Raw genomic sequence first — 25,294 nt, forward strand, 5'->3', positions numbered from 1 at the left:
AATGTCCAGGGAAGCAATTCTGAGACTTTGGCAGTTTTCAGAGGGACAGAGCAGGGAAAACAGAGGCAGCCTACGCATGGCAGTGGACTTCCGAGCAAGACCCGAGCACGCGTGCATTGAACCCTCTTCCCGAGGCCCTTTTTCTTGCTTTCTTAAATTAATTAATTTGTTTAATTAATTTAGTTGGTCTGTAATAATTAATTAGCTAGGATAGTTAATTCATTATTCGAATTGTATTATTCTTTTGGTCCCTCCGAGCGAGGGCGAATCTGTAATAAGTGTGGGTGAGTGTGTGCATGTCTTCCAACCCCCACTTCTTTCTCCCTTTTACTTACCTGCTTTGATGGTTAGTAATAGGTCATGTTTAATTTAGCATACCTTATGCTATGCATGCGTGCATCATTCATCAGTATTGCATGCACCGGGCTCGGCGCATCATGCTAACTGCATTAGTATTTCAAATCTAACTTGAATACATGCTACTCGTGCACTTTCACATGTCATTCATAGACTAGCCGAGCCTACTCTAGTGACATTCCGTATGCGTTGCATTAGACATTTAAACATGGACTTGGATCATGCATTGATTGCTAACAAGTTCTTTGTTTTGGCACGGAGTACGATGTAAGTATTTATGCTTTAGCATCCTTGCATGCATGTGAGTGTTGCCATGATAGCATGATTACCATGAGGCTAGCTGCTTATGTGATATAACTGCTTGAATGCCTGTGGGTGAAGGTTGGATTGTCTGAGTTGGAATAGCTCATTAAAATCCGCGTTTTAGCCTACTTGCGAGTAGCAAATTTCAAAATAAACGGATATGCAATGCTTATTCCCAAATTAGGCAATCTAGTCTATACTTTTCTGCTGTACGCATAGCATAGTAATTCTAGGCTAATAATCGGGATAAGAACACATAACGTTTTCAAAATTGGATATCATGGTTAGTAGAGGCCGATCTTCGGATCAGGCGAGAGGGGGTGCTCATAGCTGACCTTCCCCAATCGTACCCAAGCTCCCGAGCCGAGGCAACTTTGGTGATGACGGACACATGGCCTTTGGCACCGAGTCAGGGTTTCCTAAATTCCCCCATAAAAAATATTTAGGTGGTGACTCTGTATTTGGCAAAGCAGTCCATGTTTGACACTTCTTTTCTAAAAATTTGTTTTCTCAAAATGATTTGCCGGATTTGGACTCTTTGATTCAGATTAAGGACCGTGACAAAAAAATCGAGTCCGAACTGTAGCACGAGGGCCTCATGCGGGCGCGTCTACACATACCACCTCAAACTAATTACCAAATAGAGGTGTCCAATAGGAAAGTGAAGCACATCATTGAAAAGATAGTGAGGCCAAATAGAAATGATTAGTTAGCACGTTTGATTGATGCCTTATGGGCCTATCGCATTGCTTACAAGACACCTATTGGGATGTCACCATAGGGGGTGGTGTTTGGAAAAGTTTGTCACTTCCCAGTTGAACTATAGCACCGAGCACTTCGGGCCATAAAGAAGTTTAACTTCCAAATGGTCGTAGCTGGAATTAAATGGAAGTTGCAATTAAATGAATTAGAAGATATTAGGAATGATGCCTATGAGAGTTCTAAAATCTTCAAGGCTCGAGCCAAGACGTTTCATGATAAACATATTAGTCGCAAAGCCTTTGAGTCTGACCAAAAATTGTGGCCCTTTAGTTCTAAGTTGAGACTTTTTCCGAGTAAGCTTAAATCAAGATGGGATGGTCTCTTCGCGATCGTCAACGCATTCCTTCATGGCACCGTTGAAGTGAAAGATCTACGTAATGGCCACACCTTCAAGGTAAATGGCCAACAATTGAAACCCTATGTGAAGGGGATTGAGAATAGAGATATGATTGAGTCCATTGCTTTGATGGATCCGTTCTACTCTGATTAAGTGGCATATTTCGTTTTAGCTCTTTTCTTTCTTTTCTTATTTTTATTTTTATTTTGCTATCTTGTGCTCAATGTCTTAGAGACTTTAAATCCAAAAGTACAACTCCTTTGGTGTTAGTCATGCCCGAACAGCATCTGACCATCTGGTATAGCTACCTAATTGTGTTTGTAGTGAGTTCCTAGGAGACCAATTGAGACAGTGGAAACTAGAGTTCGAACATCAAAACCTAGAACACAAAGTTTGGAATTTTTTAGACTAAAGTCTGGTTTAAATACCCAAGGCTGTGGAGATTGCTTCAAAACCACCTCGGCTTCAATATGTATTGCACCGCCATAGGTTGAGGTAGCTTTTGGCACCTCAATTTTGGATACCAAATTAACCTAGTCTATCACCCTGTTGAAAAATAAAGAAACTTACATGCATGGTTAAGGAGAAAAGTAGTACTCGTGATTTTTGCGTGAAGATTATAGCTTGATTGAGCAGTTTGGGAAGTTTGAAAAGGTTTATTTGCTTGTCAAATGCAAAAATGAAGGTAGAAGTTGTTAGTGATTGTTTCTGCGCTTGATTTGGTATAAGCAGGGTGTGTATTTCAGTGGGTGGAAAAAAAAAGTCTTGCACATGCAGAAAATTCCCAAGTCCAAAAGTTACTCCTACTTTAATTACAAATGTCGGGGGCTAGTGCGGCATAACTGTCGCAAGTACGAGAAATACCCATGTCCAAAATTTAGCATTTCTTTAAAAGCAGGTGTGAAGGGCTCATGTGCATAGGTTCCGGCACGTGCAACGAGTACTCCTGCATAGCGTGAAAAAAAAAATAAAAAAATCTAAGATTAACCCTAACCTCTCACCTTTCACCTATTACTTTCTCAAACCTACTCTCTCTACCTTATCTTATTCCTATCTTCATCAAACACCACCATTACCAATCATCCTCCTCAACCTTCACTCCACCCCACCACACTACCGCCGCACCTCCTTTTGGCCACCTCTAGCAACAACTTTTCGGCGGACCTCCATTCTTCTTTTTGACCTTTTTCTTCTTACTTTTTCAAGGTGAGTTTATTTTTTTAGTTTTAGATCTTTCATTTTCAACCATAGTGTAGTCAATCTGTAGATCTATATAAGTCTTGTTATAGTGTTCCTTAAAAATAAAAATAAAAATAATGGAATCTGGACGAATGGACAACCGCACGTGCGGCCAGCTTCCAAAAAAAAGTAGTAATGATGTGTTGTATTTTTTTTTTTTTTTTGTTAACATCATATTTTAATTAGTTAGTTGTTTTACTTGTTTAGCTTAATTAATTTACTTAAGTAGAGTTGTTGTATAGCAGTATAGTTTACTAACTGTTTAGTTTAGTTAAGTTTTATACATTAGTATTTTATTAATTTTCTTTACTGTAAAAAAAATATATATATATAAAGAAATCAAAAAATAATAAAAATAATAATAGACTAATGTATTGTTTATTTGTATATGTGGCAGAATAGTTTATTTAACAGTAGTTTAATATTAGTTTTTTTTTTATTTTTTATTTTTGTTAGAATAGCTTATTGTATAAAAAAAATGGAGAATGGAGAATTCCAATTGCATGTTATGGAAATCAGTGGGGAAGCATGTGCTTTGACATTATATTTTATTCTCACTTATGTTTTATGGGTATTCTTTGTATATGTTGTTGGTGTGTGTGTAGGACACGAGTCGACGTGCACCATCTCGGGCTTCCACGAAAGCCAAAGGTTCCATATCGGTTCCACCACCACTGTTACCGCCACCCTCACCACCACTCTCACTGCCATCATCATTGAAGCAACCCAAAGATGAGTGTTGTCATGACCCAAACCCGCCCCTCAAAGTTTAGGTCATGACCGGCTTGTACTCAGGCCTCAAAACAAAATTTCATGAATATTTATTCAAATACGGGGCCTTAAGCGGAAGCAAATACTGACATAAAGACAATGCCATTGAGTTTGTGTATACATGAAGACTTAGATTAATTTAAGCATTTAAATATGCTTTCCATATTTACATATATAATCACAGAACTTATACAGATCTCACACACATATACATAAGACTCAATGAAATACATAATTCTCCAATACAGAGTTAAAGCCTCGACACGGAGGCATAACCCGGGCGGCTTGACAAAAAGGTGGACCTTGATACAACTCTAGTGTTGATCCTCGATGGCTCACCTACATAAATAAAATAAATGGGTGAGCTAATGCCCAGTGAGTAATATTGAAGTAAAGAGGTTAATGAACGATGTCCTTAACATTAGGAAAACATATTTCACAATTCTGAAACGTATCTTAAATCATTTCAAAAGAACATTTATCGTATCATAATCCACGCTTTTTCAAATGGAATACGTATTTGAAATTATTACAAAACACTTTACGTGGTACGTGGTACGCTGACTTATACAAAAGGTTAGAAGCACGTTTCAAAATAGGACATCCATTCATGCATATAAAATAGCACATCGTAACATGAGTCATATAGCGATATAAAAACATTTGTGTTCATATCATATGTTTTGAACAACCTCGGGTCCACGTATAACAAAACGGCCTTAGGCCCAATCATATATCAAAACAACCTTAGGTCCAAACGTATCATATCGTATCACTGTATCTGATCATGGAGTAGATGGAACATCGACATGTCTCCACCTCTCCTTCGGCCCAATTCATGTATGTATGGACCCAAGAGGTGACTCGTACGAATAGAGGTGACTCCCACTGTAGCACTTAGTTCCGTACATCACTTTGTTCCATACTAAAAGTCAATAAGTCCTAAAGACCGAACAATCATGCCATAGCATAAACGAAACGGATAAGCAGAACAACTTTGGGCCCACCATATCATATTATAAATAATTCACATTTCTTGTTCATAATTTATTTCACATTTCTTGGAAACTTGTGCATTTCGATAAAATATATCATTTAGAGAATCATGTCATGCATAAATCAAGATAGATAATGAAAAACATATCTTTACTATATTATTACTCATAATGATGGGCTCCTGGTAGCAGTTGGACGATGTCCTCGCGTCTTGACCTACAATTACAATTACATTACACAACATATGAATATAGTCGATCCCTTTCTTTGCTCTTTAATCAATTAGTTATGTTGGTTCTAAAATCATTAGTCCTCAATAGGTCATAATCCGTGTCTAGGGAAATAAGAGGAAACAAAAGGAAACTATGTTAGATGAAGAATTAGCATAAAACCAGTAGAGAAAAAGTGAACAACCTTCACTAATTTGATCATATCTATTTGTGTACTTAGAATTTGGATATGAGACCACCACCATTGGAAACTAGACTTCTGGGGCATGAATTTAGGCTCAAGAATCACTTGAAACGGGGTCCGGATGAGAGAGATATGCTTTTTGAAAGTGGGCTAGAACATGCGTGCCTGCACGTGCAGGAATCAAGGCCGCACGTGAGGGACAAGGTGCTTTTATTTCAAAATCAATTTAGGTGCTGGAAGTGGGCTGCCGTACGTGTGGGGAACCCCGCCGCACGTGCGGCTTTGGGCAAAATCTGTTGCTCGAAAATCCCTGTTGGCTCTAACACTTGTTTTTCAACTTTCTAAGCTAGGTTTCAACTATAATCACTCAAAAACATGTAAAATTACCCCACAACATGATAAACTAATATCATTCACGTGTAATTTCATCTTAAACAAATCAATATTTGCCTCAAGTTCAAGATCAATGTTTCATTTTTCATAATCTTGAAAGTTCCCAAAACACAACCCACAAACACACTTGATCCTTGCATAAATCTTATTCTATGGACAATCTAGAGTTCATATCATCTGTTATTCACAAGATTGAGCTCCAGTCATAAACAAAATCAAAGGACCCAAGTTCTAATTTCTTAAATTTAGCTCAATTAAATACATACAAAACCCTAACCCAAATGGGCTTCAAATCTTCCAATCTCATTATGATTTCATGAAATTGATGAATTAATCATAAGGATTCAAGATAGATTTCCATACCTTAGTTCAATCTTTGTTTTTCCCTTAACTCTCTTCAATTTTCCTAAGCTTTCATGGTTGATCTTCTTCCTTTCTCTTCAATCTCTTCAATTTGTCTTTAAATCCCATGAATGTTGAGCTCTCTCTCTTAGAGAAGCTTTCTCTCTCTGTGCTCTCTCTCTCTCTCTCTCTCAGTTCTCTCCCTCTCCCTCAAATATTTTTGGCCTCAAAAGTGATGAGTTCAACTCATATATCATATATATATATATATACACATAAGCTTATCACAATTAGGGAGAGCCAAACGCACCCTTACGAACCAAACGAAATCAAATTTCAATTAAACTTCCCAGATGACTCTAAAAATCATGCTGATCATAACTATGTACTCCGTTCTGGTTTCTGAAGCCTCTAAGGCCTTCAATTTGTAGTGCAAAGTTAACCACCCAAACACATCTTAATGAATCAGATGAAATAAATTTTCAATTAACCTTCCCAAATAGCTCTAAAAATTCCCATTAGCATACCCATATACTCAATTTCGGTTTCTGAACTCTTAAAAGTCGGCAATTTCAGTTTCAAGGTCGTAACTCGACAGATAATTCCTTAATTCAAACAGATATAATTAAATTAAAGCACATTAACCCATAATTAAATGAAGATACTTTCTGATACGCATTTTGAGGTCGTTACAAGTGGGCTCATCGGCCACTTCACAAGCTAACACAATTCAACATCCAGTATTTTCGGGATGACCCATCCACCTCTTAGGCTATTCAGCAACTACAGGACCAACAACATTTGAGCCTTTACACTATCATTGCTCCCACCTAGCCTCGTTTTGTTCGACTCTTCTATCAAAACATGTATAAAGAGCGTATGGTATCATCTCCAAACCTCTGCTCCACTATTGATGATCATGAAATTACAATCACACCCTCAATGATTACAAGGGCTTTAAACTTCCACGAGGGGTACCCGACTGACTACCTGTTTTCCAACATTAAGGTTAACACCCCTATACCACAACTCATTCAAGAGTTTTTGCCAGGAGCCCATGGTGATAATTCTGTCACCTACTTACACTGTAGCAACCTCCCTACATGCCTACTATTTATTGACTCAATGCTTCACAAGAATGCCCTTTCACTTGGACACAAAGTTAAACACCACAAAGAGTTCGTGCGGGTTTTATATTGCTATCAGCATGACGATCAGTTGATCTTTAGCACATTTGGGGGCACATGCATAAATTCTTGAGGAAAGAAGTTTAGCCTCAACCCATACAGAATGCAAGTTGGCATCTTCCATTTGCTAACCTTCTCACTCTCCTCTTCCAGATGAATGGCCTCGAGATTGACCCGAATGAAGAGTTCGACACTGCCATCCTGGAGTTCGGCTAGCAAGAATGGCAATATAGTTTCTCTCGAATTAACCCACAGGGTGGTGCCCCGATTGATGCGAGGGATGCTCACATGTATGACCCTCCATCTCCTACCCCTCCAGTGCCTCCCCAAGGTGAACCAATGTCTATGACCAGAGAGTAGTATCAGGTTTATCTGGATGGTCAGATGCATCTTTAGCACTTTATGGATCACGTCCACAGTACCCTTCAAGACCACTAGCGGCTACTAACGAAATTGCACACTAATTTTGCTCAGTATTATGAGCATGTGCACACCTTGCAAACATATTTTCAGGCCTTCCAGGCAATGGTTTGAAACCCAGACTAGACTGGCCGGTCGAACCGGTTGGATAGAAAACCGAAAGACCCAGTGGTCGAACCGGGAAAACCGGTGACCCGAACCGGGTTTGGTGGGTTGGACCGTTTATTTTTTCTATTTTTTTTTATTATTTTCTTTCTTTCTTTTCTCTTTCTTTCTTTCTTGTATATATATATATATATATATATTATATAAATATATTTCAAAATTTTGACTAAAAATTCTTACTTCAAGAGTCTCCCTCTCATAAGGAAGAGTCTCATTGAAAGTTTAAAAAGATTATGAAAGTCTATTATTATTTATAGGAAAACAAATTTCAAAGAGAACCTATAAAATTCTTTGTGGGATTCAATCAAATTATTTGAAATATATTGATTGGAGTGAGAGTTGAAAATTTCATTTCCCTCTAAAATGAAACCTAGCATTCAATCAATTTGTTTGGAGGGAATGTTTAAAAAATTTAATTTCTTTAAAACAAGTGACTTTTTTTTTATCGATTATGACTTTATTAAATATTATTAATAAATACTATACAACAATTTTTATTTTTATTTTTATTTGAGTTTTTTTATTTATTTATAATTTTTAATTATATTTTTTAATTTTGACATCACGGTTTGACCGCTTTGACCCAACGGTTGAACCGGTGATCCGTCCACCCGGTCCCTTTTCCGGTTCGCTCATCGGTCCGGTTTTCAAAATATTGCTTCCAGGCACAATCTTGATTGGATGCAAACGAGACTCACACTATGCTGCAGGCTCTCCTTGTTCATTATCCTCCACCATCTCCTAATGCTCTTGGCCCATGAGTCCTATACATTCTATTTTGTATATTTGAACTTAAATATAAATTTGTGGTGCTGATAGGGACACAATCTGGTGATAGTGTCTCTTTTGCATTTATTTCAATTTTGCTTTGATTTGCTTAATTATTTGTTTGCCATTGACGACAATGTCATTTTAGTTTTTTTTTTTTTTTTTTTTTGGGGGGGGGGGGAGAAGGGGAGTGCATTTCTATATGGGGGTACACCTTGATTCACACATGAGAATTATGAGCACTAGAACACACTTGATATTTTGCACCACCATAAGTACTGTTTTTCATGACATGTTAGAATATTGCTCAATCTATGGTTTGTGTGCATGATTAACTTAATGTGGGTGTGTTTGTAGTGAGTGTCTATTTGATTAGTAATGATAATTTTGCACTTTGTCTTTCACGAGCACAATTCTGACTATGTTAATTGCAATATTTGTTATCTAGGATTGTGTTCTTGACTCATAATGTGACCAATCCTTTAGAGTTAAAAAATAAAAAATAAAATCAAAGAATTAGTAGCTAGTTTGGGTTCGTAGCCTTTTTAACTCAAGTTAATAAGTTCGTTGGGGTGTCTTCACCCTAAAACCATCTAGTTTGGGAGTCATTGGTCTAACACTTGTTACATGGGTAAGGGACCTCGACATTGCACGGTCACTAATTAAAAAGATGACTAGTTTGGATTTGTAGCCTTGTTAACTCGAGTTATTAAGCTCGTTAGGGTGTCTCTACACCTAATGCCCTAAAATCATCTAGTTTGAGAGTAATTGTCCCAATACTCGCTACATGAGTTAACTAGAAAGCATAAGAAATCTAGACATTGCACAGTCTCCTATTAAAAGAATATGGGGGAAAAAACAAAAAATTGGAAGGTGGGGTTGTGCCATGAGACTTTGAGAACACTTGATTAGATAGTTTATGGTAATTCACTGATTGTTGAGCTTGACATTACACACAAGGTGCAATTATTACTTTCAATATGAATATCCCTTGATATTTCACATGCTCATATTAATTGATCTATGCATAGCACTAAAATTGAATAATTCATGAGATGAAATGAAATATCTTTTGTTAATTGTTGTGAGATATTGGGGAGTGTAACTTGAGAAAATGATTCAAATATTGTGAATGAGGTGTACTGTATATTAAATGTTTGTGGTATCATTGATGCAAACCTTCACGAAACTAAACTTGTCCACATGGGATAACTTTCTAGTTCAAAAGCTTGTTGCATATGCTAAATGCAATTGTTCATTCCAAGAAACAGGATGTCGCTAGATTTTGCTTTATTTTTCTTTCTTTGTTTCCTTGCTCGAGAACTAGCAAGTTGTAAGTTAGAAGGGTGTGATTGAGACCGAATTGTATATCATTGAGGCCAATAATTGAGATTTCTTAACTATATTCTTGATTCAATTTTGTACATTTTGCTAGTGTTTAATTTCAATCAGGTTGATGCATTTGAAGTACAAAATGAGCCAAAAAAAAATGGAATTTTAACTAAAAAGACGTTCCTGCAGGTGTGAAGCATCATTCTTGCACGTACGACTTCTCGTCTGAAGTTCAAAGCATCCTGAAAAATCCGCACATGCAAAGGGTTGTTCCCAAACGTGCGGTGACATTTCTCGCACATGCAGCCCGACCTTGTTTTGTGTATGTGACGTTCTAAACCTATTCTGGAGGCCTGCAAGGTATAAAGAGGAAAAAAGAAAACTAAAAGAAGCCTCTAATATTTTTCCAAAGAAAAAGAGAGGATAAGGTTTGGAGAGAAAAAGCTTGGAGCTTCAAGTATGTCTTCCATAGTGGCTTCTCCCTCTACCTCTTCCCGTTCATCCATGAGTGGCTAGTCTTCCATTTTCTAGGGTTTTGATGAAACCCTAGCCATGTAAAGAGATTTTTCTTAGGCTTTGATTGCGTAACAATTTGAATAAATGTATAGATGTTTTAGAAGTTTGCAATTATATTTCTTTTCATCTCTTCTAGTATTTTACTCTCTGTAATTGTTAAATATTTTCCATACTTTCGTTTTCTTTCTGTTTATGTTTAAAGTATGAGACGGGTCATGCTACGAGAGACAAGTCGTGTTGCTATCATAGTTTAGAGTGAATGAATCATGCTACTTGAGATGATTCGTGCCTGTACATTTAATGTGATAACCCTCTTGATCAATGTTTCAAACTTGTAGTTGTGAAACATTAGGTAGTTCAAACCAGATTGCAATTGATGGCCGATGTTAAATCTTATTTATGTGGCTAGTGGTGAATTCTTTGCCCTAAGATTTTTCCAAAATCAATATCTAAAACCCTAATTGTAATTGTCAATTCAATTTCTCAATTTCATTTTATTTCTAATTTAGTCATATTATCCATCTATCTTTTTTTTCAAAATTAATTTAGGAACCTGGCAATTAATTAGTTTAATTTCATAATTGTCCCTGTGGATCGATACCCAGACTTGCGATTATTCTAAGGAATTTGGGCATTATAACAACTCTCATTTTGCCTTAGTCATATTCATAAGAATTTACATAATTTTGGTTTGTTAAACTTGCATCTTGTAAACTGTGATATTTTGTCTGAGTGTGGGATTCTATCTTGTTTTGATGCTATTGTGTTTTTGCCTAAGTATAAGATCCCTATTTTGTTCCTTGCTTTTTGTGTTGAACCTAGGCTATCTACCTTTGCTACCTCACACCTAGATCGCACCTTTGAACCTCTCACACCTAGGCCATTGAGCGACAACACCTAGGGTCATCTTGGCTAACCTCCACCTCCACCTCCACTCTCACACCTAGGCCGAGGTGTGCATCACCTAGGCATTCGAGATCTTTGATCCTTAAATCTTGCATCCTTGTTGGGCACCTTCTTGCCAAGTTATGCACTTTAGCCAACACCTAGCAACCTTTGTCCCATGACTTGTACAACCTAGGCCGAGGTGTGTCACACCTAGGCCAAGTGTTACCCTCCTAGCCAAGGTCAGGGAGACCTCACCTGTCCGAAGCTTATGTTTTGATCTAGGATCCTTGTCTTGTCAGAAGTGCCCATGCCACCTTACTTGTTGTATACACTTTGACCTACCTATTGTCCTTTCATTCTAGCACCTTTTAAGAAGATTTGACCAAATTATGGCACGTGTCCTAGTAGTGGGTTTAAGTCAGTTAGTTGTTGGGAAACCAATATCTGTGTCATATCTTTGTCTTGAAGAGAGAGAAGCTCTAAGAAGAAGTTCTTAGAGGAAGTTAGATTTTCTAAGCTTGATTATTAGACTTTGAACCATTTGATTTTTGTTTTGAGGTTAGATTCTTGATATACTTTTGTTGTTTTTATGTTAATCTGATCATGTTGCATTATCTAACATGATTCATGAGCCATGCATTGATTTAAAGTTTTGTTTTAGAAAACATACAATTTCATATCAAACACATAATCACATGCGTAATTAAGTTTATTACAGGCTGGGTTATCACAATGTGACTTTTAAATTTACCTAGAGAGCACCTATTAGCATTTGTCTTCTAATTTATTACTTACCAATCATAGTGACTTTGCGTATAATTTGTTCTCATTTTACTTACCAATCAATAGTAATAGGGCCTTATTGAGCACTACTTATGTTTGATTGACTTGTAAGTAAGTTTGATGGAATAGTAAGTAGAGTATCAATGAGTATATAGTAAGTACAGCCTCATTAAGTAGTAAGTGGCGTTTAAATTAGTAGTAAGTTAATTAGTCATTTTTCAATAAAAAATAAAGAATTAAACTAAACACTAATTTTGTAGAACAGTGGATTGTCCAGGTATCATACCATAAGAATTGTGGGCTAAGTTGTATCAATTCAATTGGTAATTTCTAAATTAATTTAAAGAAGAGAGGGCGATTGATTTTAACTAATGGGGATTTAAATCAAAAATAAATTAATTGCGCAAATAAAAAGAGTTGTCCGAATATGGAGAGAGACGTAGGATCTCGAATCCACTACTACTAATCATATATCACATAATTTAAATATTCAATTTTAGTAAATCAATGGCTTGAATAATAATGATGATGTATCTTAGTTACAAGTTCTGATAATATCGCCAAAAAGATGAGTATATTCAAAATGTAGGCACGAATCATCTTTAGTCAACATGAATCGTCCACACTAAACTAGAGTTGGGGCACTGCTCATCTCTCCTAAGCATGACTTACCTCACAGTTTGTATATACGAGAAAGTAAAACAGTTGTATCATCATGCATTCTCAATCACAGAAATCAAATACATAGTCGAATGAAAAAATTATTTGAATAAAAGATCTAAAATGATCATACAACGATTATTGATGGGTTGTTTGGCACACCAAAAATAAACACTAAACTATGCCTGTCATGACCCCATTCCGCCCCCAACATAATAATGTTGTGATGGCCAGTAATCTTAGATTACCGAAGGCTAACTTACAAAGATTCACACATACAGAGTATAAATATGGAGCATACATGTACAGAAGTAATAAATTTAAATCTAACTAGTCCATAAGAGTTGTGCATAGATTAAATGAAATGACATAAATATTAATATGGTTTTATAACTTGGATAGAAAAATAAAATAAACTTGATATTATATCTTTACCAAAAGGCTTCTCAAGCCAAAACATACAAAAGTAAATGATCTACAAAGCTAAGAAGCATAATATTCAAGATCATACAAAAACATGAAACAAAACACATCTTCTAACAAAGCTTAGGCGACATCGCTTTCTTATTCATCACCTACATGTATATAAGGGAGAGGGGTGAGCTAAAAACTCAGTAGACGATATAAGTAATAAATGATTGAATGAATGATATCTGAGATTTATCAAAATAATACATATCATAGCTTGTGACAAAATCAAATGAAGAACCAAGTTCATTAATCAAAGGCTTTTAAAGCTTCAGAGAATGTTTACTAACATCTACGTAATACAAAGAAAGAACATTCATTGACAAACCAAAGGAATAACTAACCCGAAATTGATTAGACAAGCCTACCCATCAGTGGCAAAGGAGATATCTCAAATAAAGGTACTAGTTGTATTAAAGTCCCTTAGCACACAAGGAACCTTTAAAGAATGTCATCAAAACAAACATAGTACTTGATACAAAACTAAGGGATGCTCATTCATGCTTGATCAAATATTTTTCCAAAACAAAGCAAGGCTTTTATCCAAAACATTATAATATAACTTTATTAAAAATATCACTCGCAATAACTCTTCGGTCGAAGGGGAATTAAGGAAAAGATTCAAGACCTGCAAATACGTGTTCAAGAAGACAAGAAGAGATACTCAAAGATGGTTATGCAATACACTATCAAAACAAGCTTCAAATGAGTGAAATAGATCTTGACATTTCTTCTCAAAACCATATCAAAACAAAGCAAAACATGTCCTAGGAGTTAAATCAATGTTTTTTGTTGTTAGAAAAACATGTTGGGTACAACCCAGGTCTAGGAATGGATGCACAGCGATGAACTGGGACAAAATGGCCTAGCTTGTTGTAATCAGAAGGGCTTGGCTGAGGTGTGGCCTCCTTGGTCGAGATGTGGGCTGCCTTACCAAGATGTTACAAGGTGGTTGACCTAGGTGCTCATACAAAGTAGACCAAGGTGCAAGTGATCATGCAGGGTAAGCCAAGGTGAGACAGATGCTTGGCCTAGGTGCGAAGGCGGGACAAGAGTGGGTCTCGATGACCACACTTCAGGAATAATGAAATCTATAAATTTGGGTTTCCTTTGAAGAACATGAAGAACATGATTGCTAAAATCATAACTCCTTATTCAAAATCTGAGTTCAAAAACATGGACCTGGGTACCCATACTTGAAGATTTCATGAAAACAAACACAAAAATATAAGACTTGATACAAACTTTTAGATCAAAACGAATCTTATTTTCTTAAAGAACAAGAGAATATCACCTTCTCGATTATGTGAGTTCTTGTGTGATTATGAATTTATATATGTTGGGTGTAGAAAAATCGATTGCAATAGCGGCTTTGAATTGAGAATTTATAGCCTTAGAGGCGCCAGAAACCAAAACCGACTTTACATCTGCGTTTAGCATGATTTTTAGAGCTTGCGGTGAAATTTGGTAAAATTTCGATTCGTAATGAATTAATCGAGTTTAATTAGCATAAGCCTTAGATTTCACGTCATGTACAAGATTTTGTATTTAATTGATTAAGGATATTTGGATTCTAATTGGTTGTTACTCTAAGGTAATTTGGGATTTATGAGAATTTTGGAGTCTAATTCGTATTTGATTTTAATAAGGATTTATTTTAGAATTTGAAATTGAAAGCCTAAATGGCTTAAGAGAGTATAATTGTTGAATTGAATTATTTTAATTTTGAGAATCATACTATATGAGAGTTTAATTAAATATTCGATTTAGATTTGTAAAATTGAGATTGGATTAATTGGGTCCGAATTGGAGTTAATTAAGTTATGAGAATTTGGAATTAAGGTTATTATGAATTAAATTTATTTATGAGGTATTCAATCGAGTATGTAACTTATTAGTGAAGATTTTAAAGTTTAATCTGAAATTGAAGGCCTTAATGATTTAAGAAACTAAAATTGAGGATGGAAATAAATTTAATTTAATATTTGGAGCCTTTTTGGGAGTTTGATTAAAAATCTAATTCAGAATGATAAAGTTAAATATAATTAATTGGGCTATAATGGAAGTCAAATTAGACTAATTAAATTTTGTGGGATTTGTGATTAGTTATGATTAATTAAGTTATCTGTTGATCAAGATGCATTAAGATCAAGTGTTGCCTAATTGAGTTAATTTTAATCATAAATTGAGTGGTCAAAAATTTGAGGGTGTATGTGTAGTGTGCTAAGAAATCTGGTGGGTATACTGAGAAACCAGGTGTGTGTGTGTGTGTGTGTATATAGATATTGTGCTGGAAGCTTGAATCAAGGTGTACGTGTAACGCCCCAAAAATTCCGGCAGGGTATATCTATTTATGCTACAAAACCCACCTGATAGACAAATACATATATATAGCTAACTATTCCATACATCCATTTCCATTAAATCCCAAATGCCAAATACATGCTATTCACATCCCAATGCCCCAGTTCCAAACCCAAGCATACATTTTGCAACAAGTATGAAATGAAAGCCAAATAGATAATAAGTGCCCTACAGGTTTACAAATTTATCCAAGAACATTCTTGGTTACACAAAATGAAGTTTCAACTTAACGCAAATACAGCCTTGCGCTTACATTCAACAAATAACGATAAAACAAAAATGAAGCCTCAGCTCCGAGTCCTCCTAAGTCAATGCCCTGGCGGAGGCATAGCACCTGTACCTGAAATGGTTTCCCTTATAGGGTGAGCCATAGCCCAGTAGAGATATACTACACAACATATGAACCATGACAAGACTAAAGAGGAGTATACTCATGCCATGCTCATGATAAAACAATTTATCTCTCTTTTTCTAAAGCATGCAATGCTGAGATGCAACAACAGATATAAAACCATTTCCATTTTAAACCATATCTGTTACATAAATACAGGCTCTGTGAATCTCTAGGTGAGTGTCTGCAAGTAGGCCGTAATGCACTACCATTGTCATTTTAACCAATAAACTGGAAGGCTCGACACCAAACCGCGTAGTTTTACACCTCCTCAGATTCACCAAGTATTCATCTTTTCGCAAACAAATACATTTCCAAACATTTCTCAAAAACAGATACATTTCCAATGAAATGAATGTAATGCAATGTCCAATGCAACAAATGAGGAATGTGGTTCAATTTGCCTAAGTCTCATGCATTTCTACAACAATCAGTACTATTCTCCACCGATAGCCCAAAACAAATATTCTAAACATATATTTAAATAATTAAATTTCAAAAAAATTTCAATAAATACAATCTATTCCACATCTCATCAAATATGAACAACTACACTAGTTTTCATGTCACAATCAAGTCCGGTAACCTCTCAAGGTTCATTTCTAACCGTGTCGGTTTTATTCCAATAGATACATTAAGCAAAATAATACCGTTACTGCCCAAGAAAATATCATTTTCTTTCCAAACTCATTCTCCAAGAATTATTCAACTATGACATCCTATTTTGATTAAAAGCCCCAAAAGTTAAACATAATTCCTTTGTTTTCTTTAAAAATACTCTTTTTGTCGCAAACTGGTAAAAATTTCAAAACTGATCAAATCGAAGTCCGTTTTTGTTCAAATTTAAAACATAGCTCTTTCATAACCTTACAAACATATTCCAAGTTTACACTTTTGCAATTTAGGCATCAACTCTTTATTTTTCTCAAAATTTTCCTTTTAAGCAAATAAATCACAAATTTTCTAAAACTTCTAATTAAATTATATACAACTTTAAGCTCCATATAATCAAGTAAAAGTGCATAAAGAAGTGTAGGAAAAATCCTTACCTAGATCCAAGAGCTTCCAAGAAAATAAAAATTTCCGGCGACAAAATTTCGATTCGTTCAGATTAAATCGGAGCCCTCAGAACCCTCTACAATTTGATCTATGGAACTAGGGTCTAAAACCTAACAGGTTTGATGAATCAAGGATTTTATATAATAAAAAAAAATAACCAAAGAAAAAAATTTCAGAAGGAGAGAGATAACCGAGAGAGAGAGGTGTTTGATGGAAACAAATAAAAGCAATCCAAGTCTCCTTATTTCTTTGCCTTGTGCTGGTAGAGAAATTGATTAAAAAAGTATATATAAACAAAAGCTAAGCAAGTGGCAAACCAATCACCCAAACAAGGCATGGCTAGCAGACCCCACGTGGTTCTATCCTCAAAATTGATAAAAATATCTACAATTAAAATTATGATTTAGCAAAATTATAAAATTTTGTAACATAAAATTATAAAATGGTATAATTTTTGTTATCACAAAATATAACTCTCATTTAATGGTATACATCATAAATATTCACAACTCTTTTATGGTAATCAAAAAATAATAATAAAACCACAACAATATTTCATAGTTACTAATGGGTCACGATGCAATCAATTAGGTTCAAAATGAATGGAGTTTAATAATTTAAAATAAATTCCCAACTGAGATTAAAGTTTAAATTCAATTTGATTCAACTCGTTACAGTACGTGTGCAATATGTGTCAACAAGAGAGGTGTGCATCATGTGTTTAAAGATTTGAATGAAGGCCCATTTGGGTGTTCTGCTGGGAGCAAACCAGTGTCAGGGGGAGAGAGAGTGTTCCATGTACTTAGTTGCTGGAGAAAAAAAATGGGGAGTTGGTCTATGTCAAGAAGAGAGAAAGATGGAGCTCAAGGAAGAACAAGGGAAAAGAAAGGAAAATTAACCAAACATGATGGAAATAAAGTTTAAGGTATGAAATCATGCTTGATTTCTTGTGATATTTATATTACCCTTGAAATTAAAGATGAGTTTGGAATCAACATCATATAATTGAAAGAAATTAACAAATTGGTGAAGAAATTGATCTAGGTTTATGGATATGGAATATGTAACGAGTTGAATCAAATTGAAATATTATTATTATTATTATTATTATTATTATTATGGCAATTTTTTTTTTTTTGAATTTTAATTATTCTTGGGTCTTGAGTATTAAATGAGATATAAATTTAATTTGTGAGACTTATTTGATTAACTCATATTTAATCATGTTGGTTCATGTTTAATTATGTGAATGGTGGGGAGCACCTTAAGTCTTTTAAAATTTATTTATATTTTAATCTCAGTTGGAGATTTATTTTAAATTATTAAACTCCATTCATTTTGGACCCAATTGACTGAATCATGACTCCTTTGTAACCATATATTATTGTTGTTATTATTACTATTATTTATTTTATAATCTTGAGAGAGTTACAAATATTAATGGTGTGCACCATCAAATGAAATATATTTTGTAGTGAGGAAGTAATTATATGGCTTTAAAATTTCTACAAATTCAGCAATTCTAATATATATATATATATATATAGTTATTTGAACAAAAATATATATATATATATATTATAATATTAATGATAAGAGGAGCCCATGTGGGGCTACCCCTCCATTTCCCCTTGTCCATTTCTTTTCTTCATTTGATTTGAAGCAACAGACGTCCTACCCTCTCTCCTCTCCTTCGGCTTTCTCTTGCTCTTTGCCTCTCTCAATTTCTTTTTTTTTTAACATTCATCACACAAAATCTATGATCCAACAAAATATATTGGATTTTAGATCCATGTTCTTGAGACCAAAGTAAAGAGTTTGGTGAGAGCAACGTTTTGACTAGTGGAGATCAAAATCCGACAAAGTCAAAAATTAGAATTTTTGCTTGTTTCCTCTTCTAGCTTTTGAGGTAGGATTTTTCCTACACTTTTTTTATGTACTTTTACTTGATTATATAGAGTTTAGAGTTGTATATAATTTAATTAGAATTTTTGAAAATTTTGTGATTTATTTGCTTAAAAGAGAAATTTTGAGAAAAATAAAAAGTTGATACTCAAATTGCTAAAGTGTAAACTTGGAATATGTTTGTAAGGTTATAAAAGAGTTATGTCTTAAATTTAAAAAAAAATGGACTTCGATTCGATTGGTTTTGAAATTTTTACCGGTTTGCGGTCAAAAGAGCATTTTTAAATAAAACAAAGGAATTACGTTTAACTTTTGGGGCTTTCAATCAAAATATGATGTCATAATTGAATAATGCTTGGAGAATAAGTTTGGAAAGAAAATTATGTTTTCTTGGGCATTAACGGTATTATTTTGCTTAATGTATCTGTTGGAATAAAACCGACACGGTTAAAAATGAACCTTGAGAGGTTACCAGACGTGATTGTAATATAAAAACCAGCGTAGTTGTTCATATTTGATGAGATGTTGAATAGATTGTATTTATCAAAATTTTTGGAATTTAATTGTTTAAATATCCATTTAGAAATATCTGTTTTGGGCTATCGGTGGAGGATAGCCATGATTGTTGTAGAAATGCATGAGACTTAGGTAAATTAAACCACATTCCTCATTTGTTGCATTCGACATTGCATTACATTCATTTCATTGGAAATGCATCTGTTTTTTAGAAATGTTTGGAAATGTAACTATTTGCGAAAAGATGAATACTTGGTGAATCTGGGTAGGGAGTGTAGAGCTGCGCGGTTAGGTGTCGAGCCTTCCGGTTTACTAGTAAAAATGATAGTTGTAGTGCATTAGGGCCTACTTGCACACACACACACCTAGAGATTCACAGAGCCTGTATTCATGTAACAGATATGGTTTAAAATGGAAATGGTTCTATATCTGTTGTTGCATCTCAGCATTGCATGCTTTATAAAAAGAGAGATAAATTGTTTTATCATGAGCATGGCATGACCATACTCCTCTTTACTCTTGTCATGGTTCATATGTTGTGTAGTATATCTCTACTGGTGTAACGCCCTCAAAATAATAACATTAAACCCAACAAATAAAACATTCATTGACATACGAAATATCCACATTCTTCTATTCATCAGAGTTTCATTACAAAAGTATTACATGTTAACAACAAAAGCAAAATGCCCTACGGGCTTACAGCTTTCCAAGTTAACACTTGGTTACAACAAAAGAGTGCTAACTCATCTACACATTAAGCCCTTAGCTTGAATATACATGTAATACATCAAAAGAAACTGAACAGTAAAAATCTGCTCGCATCTAGCCTCCCAAGCTATGTCCTTGGAGGTGGCATGCTACCTGCACCTGAAAATGATATTCCCATATAGGGTGAGCCACAACCCAGTAGAAATACACTAAACCAACCATGAACAATGACTAAAAGATTAGCAATTGATAGATAGTCAACACTGATACATCCACATAAATCACATTTTTATGTCATACGACTTATGAGTCCAAGTTACTTTTCATTTTCCCATTTTCAACAGATAAGCATATTAGCTCTATCATCATCTCAACAGATAGGTATAAAAACTATATCCCACATTCACAGATAAGCATATAAGCTATATCCACATTCTCAACAGATATGTATAACAACTATATCCCCACATTCACAGATAAGCATATAAGTTGTATCTACACTTCACAAAGATAAGCATATGAGCTCTATCTTCACTTCTCTAGACAAGCATAAGAGCTGTATCTACGGAGTTCATCCTCTATCTTCTCCCAATACTATCCGGTTTAGAGGTACACCCCCCATCTTCCCCTAAACTGCGGAGTACATCCCCCATCTCCTCCTCTACACACAACGTATACAAACACATTGGTTCTATATACCATCATTCAATACATACAGTTAATGTATTCTATCAACCGTCAAATTCCATGACACATCCCATTGATTAGTTTTCGTTTGCCTAATCATCATGCATTGTCTACAACAATCACGACTATCCTCCACCGATAGCCCAAAGCAGTTATTTCTAAACAGAAAATAAATGCACAAATGGATATTCAATCAACATTTCATTTCGGTGAGTGATAAATAATTCAACTACACCCTTTAACCCCATACATTCCCAATCTCAACATTCCTATTTCATAACCTCATTTCTCACGATTAATTAACCCAATTAATCAAACAATATAATTAGGGCATTTTCCATAATTAACATTACAACCCTTAAGGTCCCATTTTCATCAATGATTCAACATTTATTCCATTTTTCTATGCCAAACATGCATATAGGTTTATTATAAATAAAACCCCAACTTTTGTAAAATTACACGAAAGTCCCAAACTTTCACAAAATTATCAAACCAACCCCAACATCTCAAAATACTAAAATTTAAAGACAAAATCCATAGAGAGGAGTAGGATATCCCTACCTCAAATCCGGAGCCCCAAGGGAGAAGATGACAAAACCCAACGTGCTCCAAATCCCGAAATTTTCAGATTAAAATGTAGCCCTCGACGATCAAAAACTTTTTTGTAAAGGCCAAAGATGAACAAGTCACTCCTACTAGATCAAAACCTAGAGAGAAGGTAGAGTTCTAGAGTGAGAGGCTCAACAATGGTGTTTGTGGAAAAGTAGGAGAGAGAAGAAAAAGTGAAAAAGTGATTTGAAAAGTGAAAACTCGGAACTTAAACCTAGTCGCCCCGCTCGAGCGTCCAAACCCCCGCTCGAGCGGCACTCACAGACTCCCGCTCGAGCGGCCAAACTCCAGCTCGAGCGCCGGATGCACTCTCCCAGCATCTCGACACAACAGGTCCCCGCTCGAGCGCTCGAAGCCCCGCTCGAGCGTAACCCACAACCTCCCGCTCCAGCGTCCAATCCCCCGCTCGAGCATCCAACACTGCACAGGAAATACTGGATGGGTGTATTCCCCGCTCGAGCATCAAAACCCCCGCTCGAGCGGACAGGCCAAAATCTGGGCAACTAGTTTTGGTTTCTAAACTCAACCAACCTGTAACAAACCTGCCCAACACATCCTATAACTCAAATACAAGGTAAAAAAGGATGTAAACAAGATAATGATCAACTACCAACATCCACGGACACATGTCCGGATCACTATACAACAAGGGTAAATCCGGGATCGCTATAACTGGCCTGTGGCTCACCCTATATGGGAAACCATTTCAGGTACAGGTGCTATGCTTCCACCAAGGCATTGACTTGGGAGGACTCAGAGTTGAGGCTTCATTTTTGTTTTATTGTTATTTGTTGAATGTAAGCCCATGGTTATATTTGCATTGAGTTGAAACTCCATTTTGTGTAACCAAGAATGTTCTTGGATAAATTTGTAAGCCTGTAGAGCACTTATTATCTGTTTGGCTTCCATTTCATACTTACTGTAAAATGTATGCTTGGGATTGGAACTGAGGCATTGAGATGTGAATAGCATGTATTTGGCATATGGGATTTAATGGAAATAGATGTATGGAATAGTTAGCTATACATATGTGTTTATTTATCAAGTGGGTTTTGTAGCATAAATAGATATACCCTGCCAAAATTTTTAGGGCGTTCCAGAATAAATTTAGAAATTAATTATTTTGAGTTTGATTTTTATAATCTTGGATGAAATCAAGTTCCATTGTTACATGCATGAAGGAATTCTATGAGTATTTGAGTTTATATTTACAGGCATCATAGATTTCTTAGAATTGATCTCATGTTTTAATGAAACAAGAACTAAGCTTTGGCAAATTATGAGTTTGTGAACATATGAGTTTAATTTTTAAATTAAAGGAGTTTTGATATGAATGATTTAAAATTGATCATATCTTCTTGATTATTTAAGAGTTTGTGTGTTTTTAGACAAGGCATGTATGAACCCAAGTCTTGAAATTATTTTGAAAGTTCAATTCATGTTTTAAAATTTGTTGGTTTGGAATTGGGCTTGATATGAAGAACACGAATTAAATTTAAATTTGGACAAATATGGAAATAAATTATAATTTATATTTGGGAATCGAAAATTAGTTTGATTTTGAATTAAATTTCATACATGCAAATATTTTTGAAAGTGTTTCATATCTTCAATTTATGTTTCATAAAATAAAGAAAGATGATTTTTGAAACATGGAGAATTTGGCACCAAATCACACATGTATACATAATTTTGTTGAATCTCGTAAATTTGAGTGTCATTTCTACCATTTGAGATGAAATTAGAGTCTACATTTCACATACATGCACAATCCATGAAAATGTAGAATTTAGGAGCATGAGTTATGAAGTTTAAGGAAATGAATTTGAAATAATTTGGGCTTGTATGATGAATCCTTGGAGATTTGAGCTTCAAATCTTGTAGAATTGGCATTATATCATGTTAGAAGTTGTATGGTTGATATATGGGACAAAACATGTAACTTGGATCATTTAAAGTTATGTTTTGAAGCACAAACAACATTTTAGAAAACCAATAAATCGACTTCATCGCTCGAGCGGAAAAGTTGCCGCTCGAGTGTAAAATGCAAGCAACCAGTATTTTTTGCGGATCAAGGGGTCCACTTGAGCGACCAATGTTGCCCTCGAGCCAGGAACCCTGTTTCAAAAAAGTTTGAAAAGCTGTTTCACGTTCCGATTTCCATTCTCTTTTATTTTTAAGCACTCTTAGGCATACATTGAGCATTATAAATGAATTAAAAGAGTAAGAAAGAAGCCTAAGAGAATTAAACAAGTTAAGAACGGAATAAATTGTATTGTGACCCAATTTCTATGTGTATTATGAATTGTGTGGGGTCAACTACAAGGGTGAACCAGGCATCTGAACACTATGAGTAATACTGTAAAACAAGTATAAAACAGCGGGTAAAAATATCAGATCATACCTTAAGTGATAGAACCTGATGCGAAGAATCTTGTGGGTAAATCGCGTGCTTCAAGAATGCGAACAACGAACTCTCAGCAGTGGAGTGATACCACAATATGAGTATCACCCACACAAGTCATAGTGCAAAGGCTGGATCATTCTAATAATGGGAGAGAGTTAGAGAGAGAGTATATAAAAATGTTATGGGTAAAAACCACATAACGCATCTGATATCAATATATTATTTAAAATATATAATCTGATATATAACCATATATATCAATCTATCCATATCAGTTGATATGATAGATATAGATATCATGAGTGGTTATCCAAATAAGTTTTGAATTCAAATTCAAACTTACATGGATAAGGTTCAAAAGGTTCATGGGTCATGCCACATGGGCGCCCAATTTCTAACATCTCCCACTCGCACATGGGTTTGCATGACACAACCACATCTCTATCTCAATCTCCCCAAATATCAAACAATCACATACTAGCCAATGAACCGTGCGACCGCTGAGAAACACCTGCATGTGAGAGCTCTATACTAGAAACTCAAAACGAGCCAGCATAGAGACATCAACCCAAAAAGAATAGAAATAGAGTCTCATATACCCCAGACCCATCTAATTACACCGGTCCAAAAAAAAAAAAATCTCTAATCCCTCAAAAAGAGCATGTTTTACCCTTTCAATTCTTGCAATATATTCATACTCAATCTGCCTCTCATACAGAGCGATGTGAGTTGCCGGCAATGAATATACAACAATGGTGTAATACTAGATGATCTTCTTTTTGCCCTCATGCCATTTAGTTTAGGATTGACCGCCTTCTCAGTGATGTCCCTTAAGGCCGAATCATACATGATCGCAGGCAACATGCCAAAGTAGCAGAACATCAACCCCTTACCTTATGACATAGTCAAAAGTCACAAAAGGGTACATAAATGAAAGTCATATCAATAATGACACGTAAGACTCACGTGGTGAGGAAACAGGGATCCATTCTCTCACCCCATTACTCGGTCGCCAAACACATATAGTATGAATACATGTTATGGTGAAGTAACTCTTTCAAAAAAGAGTGACGTCATACTTGATACACCGTACAGATCTTAGTCTAGTCGCTTTCTAGTGCCTAACCCGAATTCTCTATTTGCTCGCCTTTCAGGCGCCAAATGAGATCTCGCATCTGGCTAATCATAACAGGCACAACATGAAAAGTGGGTACTAACATCCATGTTTGGTCCTTAACACAACCTCATCTTGGTTGTAACCAAGGCGACATACATAGTGGATAATTTAAGCCTCTCTTGGCTCTAAATAAAAAATAAACCACTAGTCTCATCCTTGCTCGCTCCCAAGCGCCAAGGGCGATTGCTCGTGTGAGTGAGCCAATCTTGCCTGCTGACATCATCATATGCTAATTATTATGACACAAACCATAATAGTGTCAACATCCCATCATCTCACAACAAATAAGTGATTGATTTTAAAAAACACAACCACAGTCTGCGCAATTCTAGATTCCAAGCATAAGCCATATCAACACCTGTTG

General features: G+C 35.4%; 1 protein-coding gene and 3 long non-coding RNA genes across 4 annotated transcripts; 3 read left to right on the forward strand and 1 right to left on the reverse strand.

The window, feature by feature from the left end:
• Nucleotides 1-1,525: 1,525 nt before the first annotated feature.
• LOC145819003 (uncharacterized) lies at nucleotides 1,526-1,912 on the forward strand. The gene has a single exon (XM_082912979.1). It carries the CDS (start codon nucleotides 1,526-1,528, stop codon nucleotides 1,910-1,912), a length of 387 nt encoding a protein of 128 aa, XP_082769105.1.
• A 696-nt stretch (nucleotides 1,913-2,608) lies between these two features.
• LOC114302503 (uncharacterized) lies at nucleotides 2,609-10,440 on the forward strand. Its single transcript, XR_003643420.2, has 2 exons — nucleotides 2,609-2,965; nucleotides 9,976-10,440. It is a non-coding gene; the product is annotated as an uncharacterized LOC114302503 (long non-coding RNA).
• A 5,051-nt stretch (nucleotides 10,441-15,491) lies between these two features.
• On the reverse strand, nucleotides 15,492-17,175 carry LOC114302505 (uncharacterized). The gene is made up of 2 exons (XR_003643422.2): nucleotides 16,906-17,175; nucleotides 15,492-15,805 (listed from the first exon to the last, which is right to left on the reverse strand). It is a non-coding gene; the product is annotated as an uncharacterized LOC114302505 (long non-coding RNA).
• A 1,365-nt stretch (nucleotides 17,176-18,540) lies between these two features.
• Nucleotides 18,541-22,254, forward strand: LOC145819671 (uncharacterized). The gene is made up of 2 exons (XR_014360445.1): nucleotides 18,541-18,824; nucleotides 22,057-22,254. It is a non-coding gene; the product is annotated as an uncharacterized LOC145819671 (long non-coding RNA).
• Nucleotides 22,255-25,294: the final 3,040 nt, after the last annotated feature.

This window comes from Camellia sinensis, chromosome 2, assembly GCF_055761805.1.
Source record: "Camellia sinensis isolate YWXY chromosome 2, ASM5576180v1, whole genome shotgun sequence".
In the NCBI taxonomy this organism is placed as follows: Eukaryota; Viridiplantae; Streptophyta; class Magnoliopsida; order Ericales; family Theaceae; genus Camellia; species Camellia sinensis.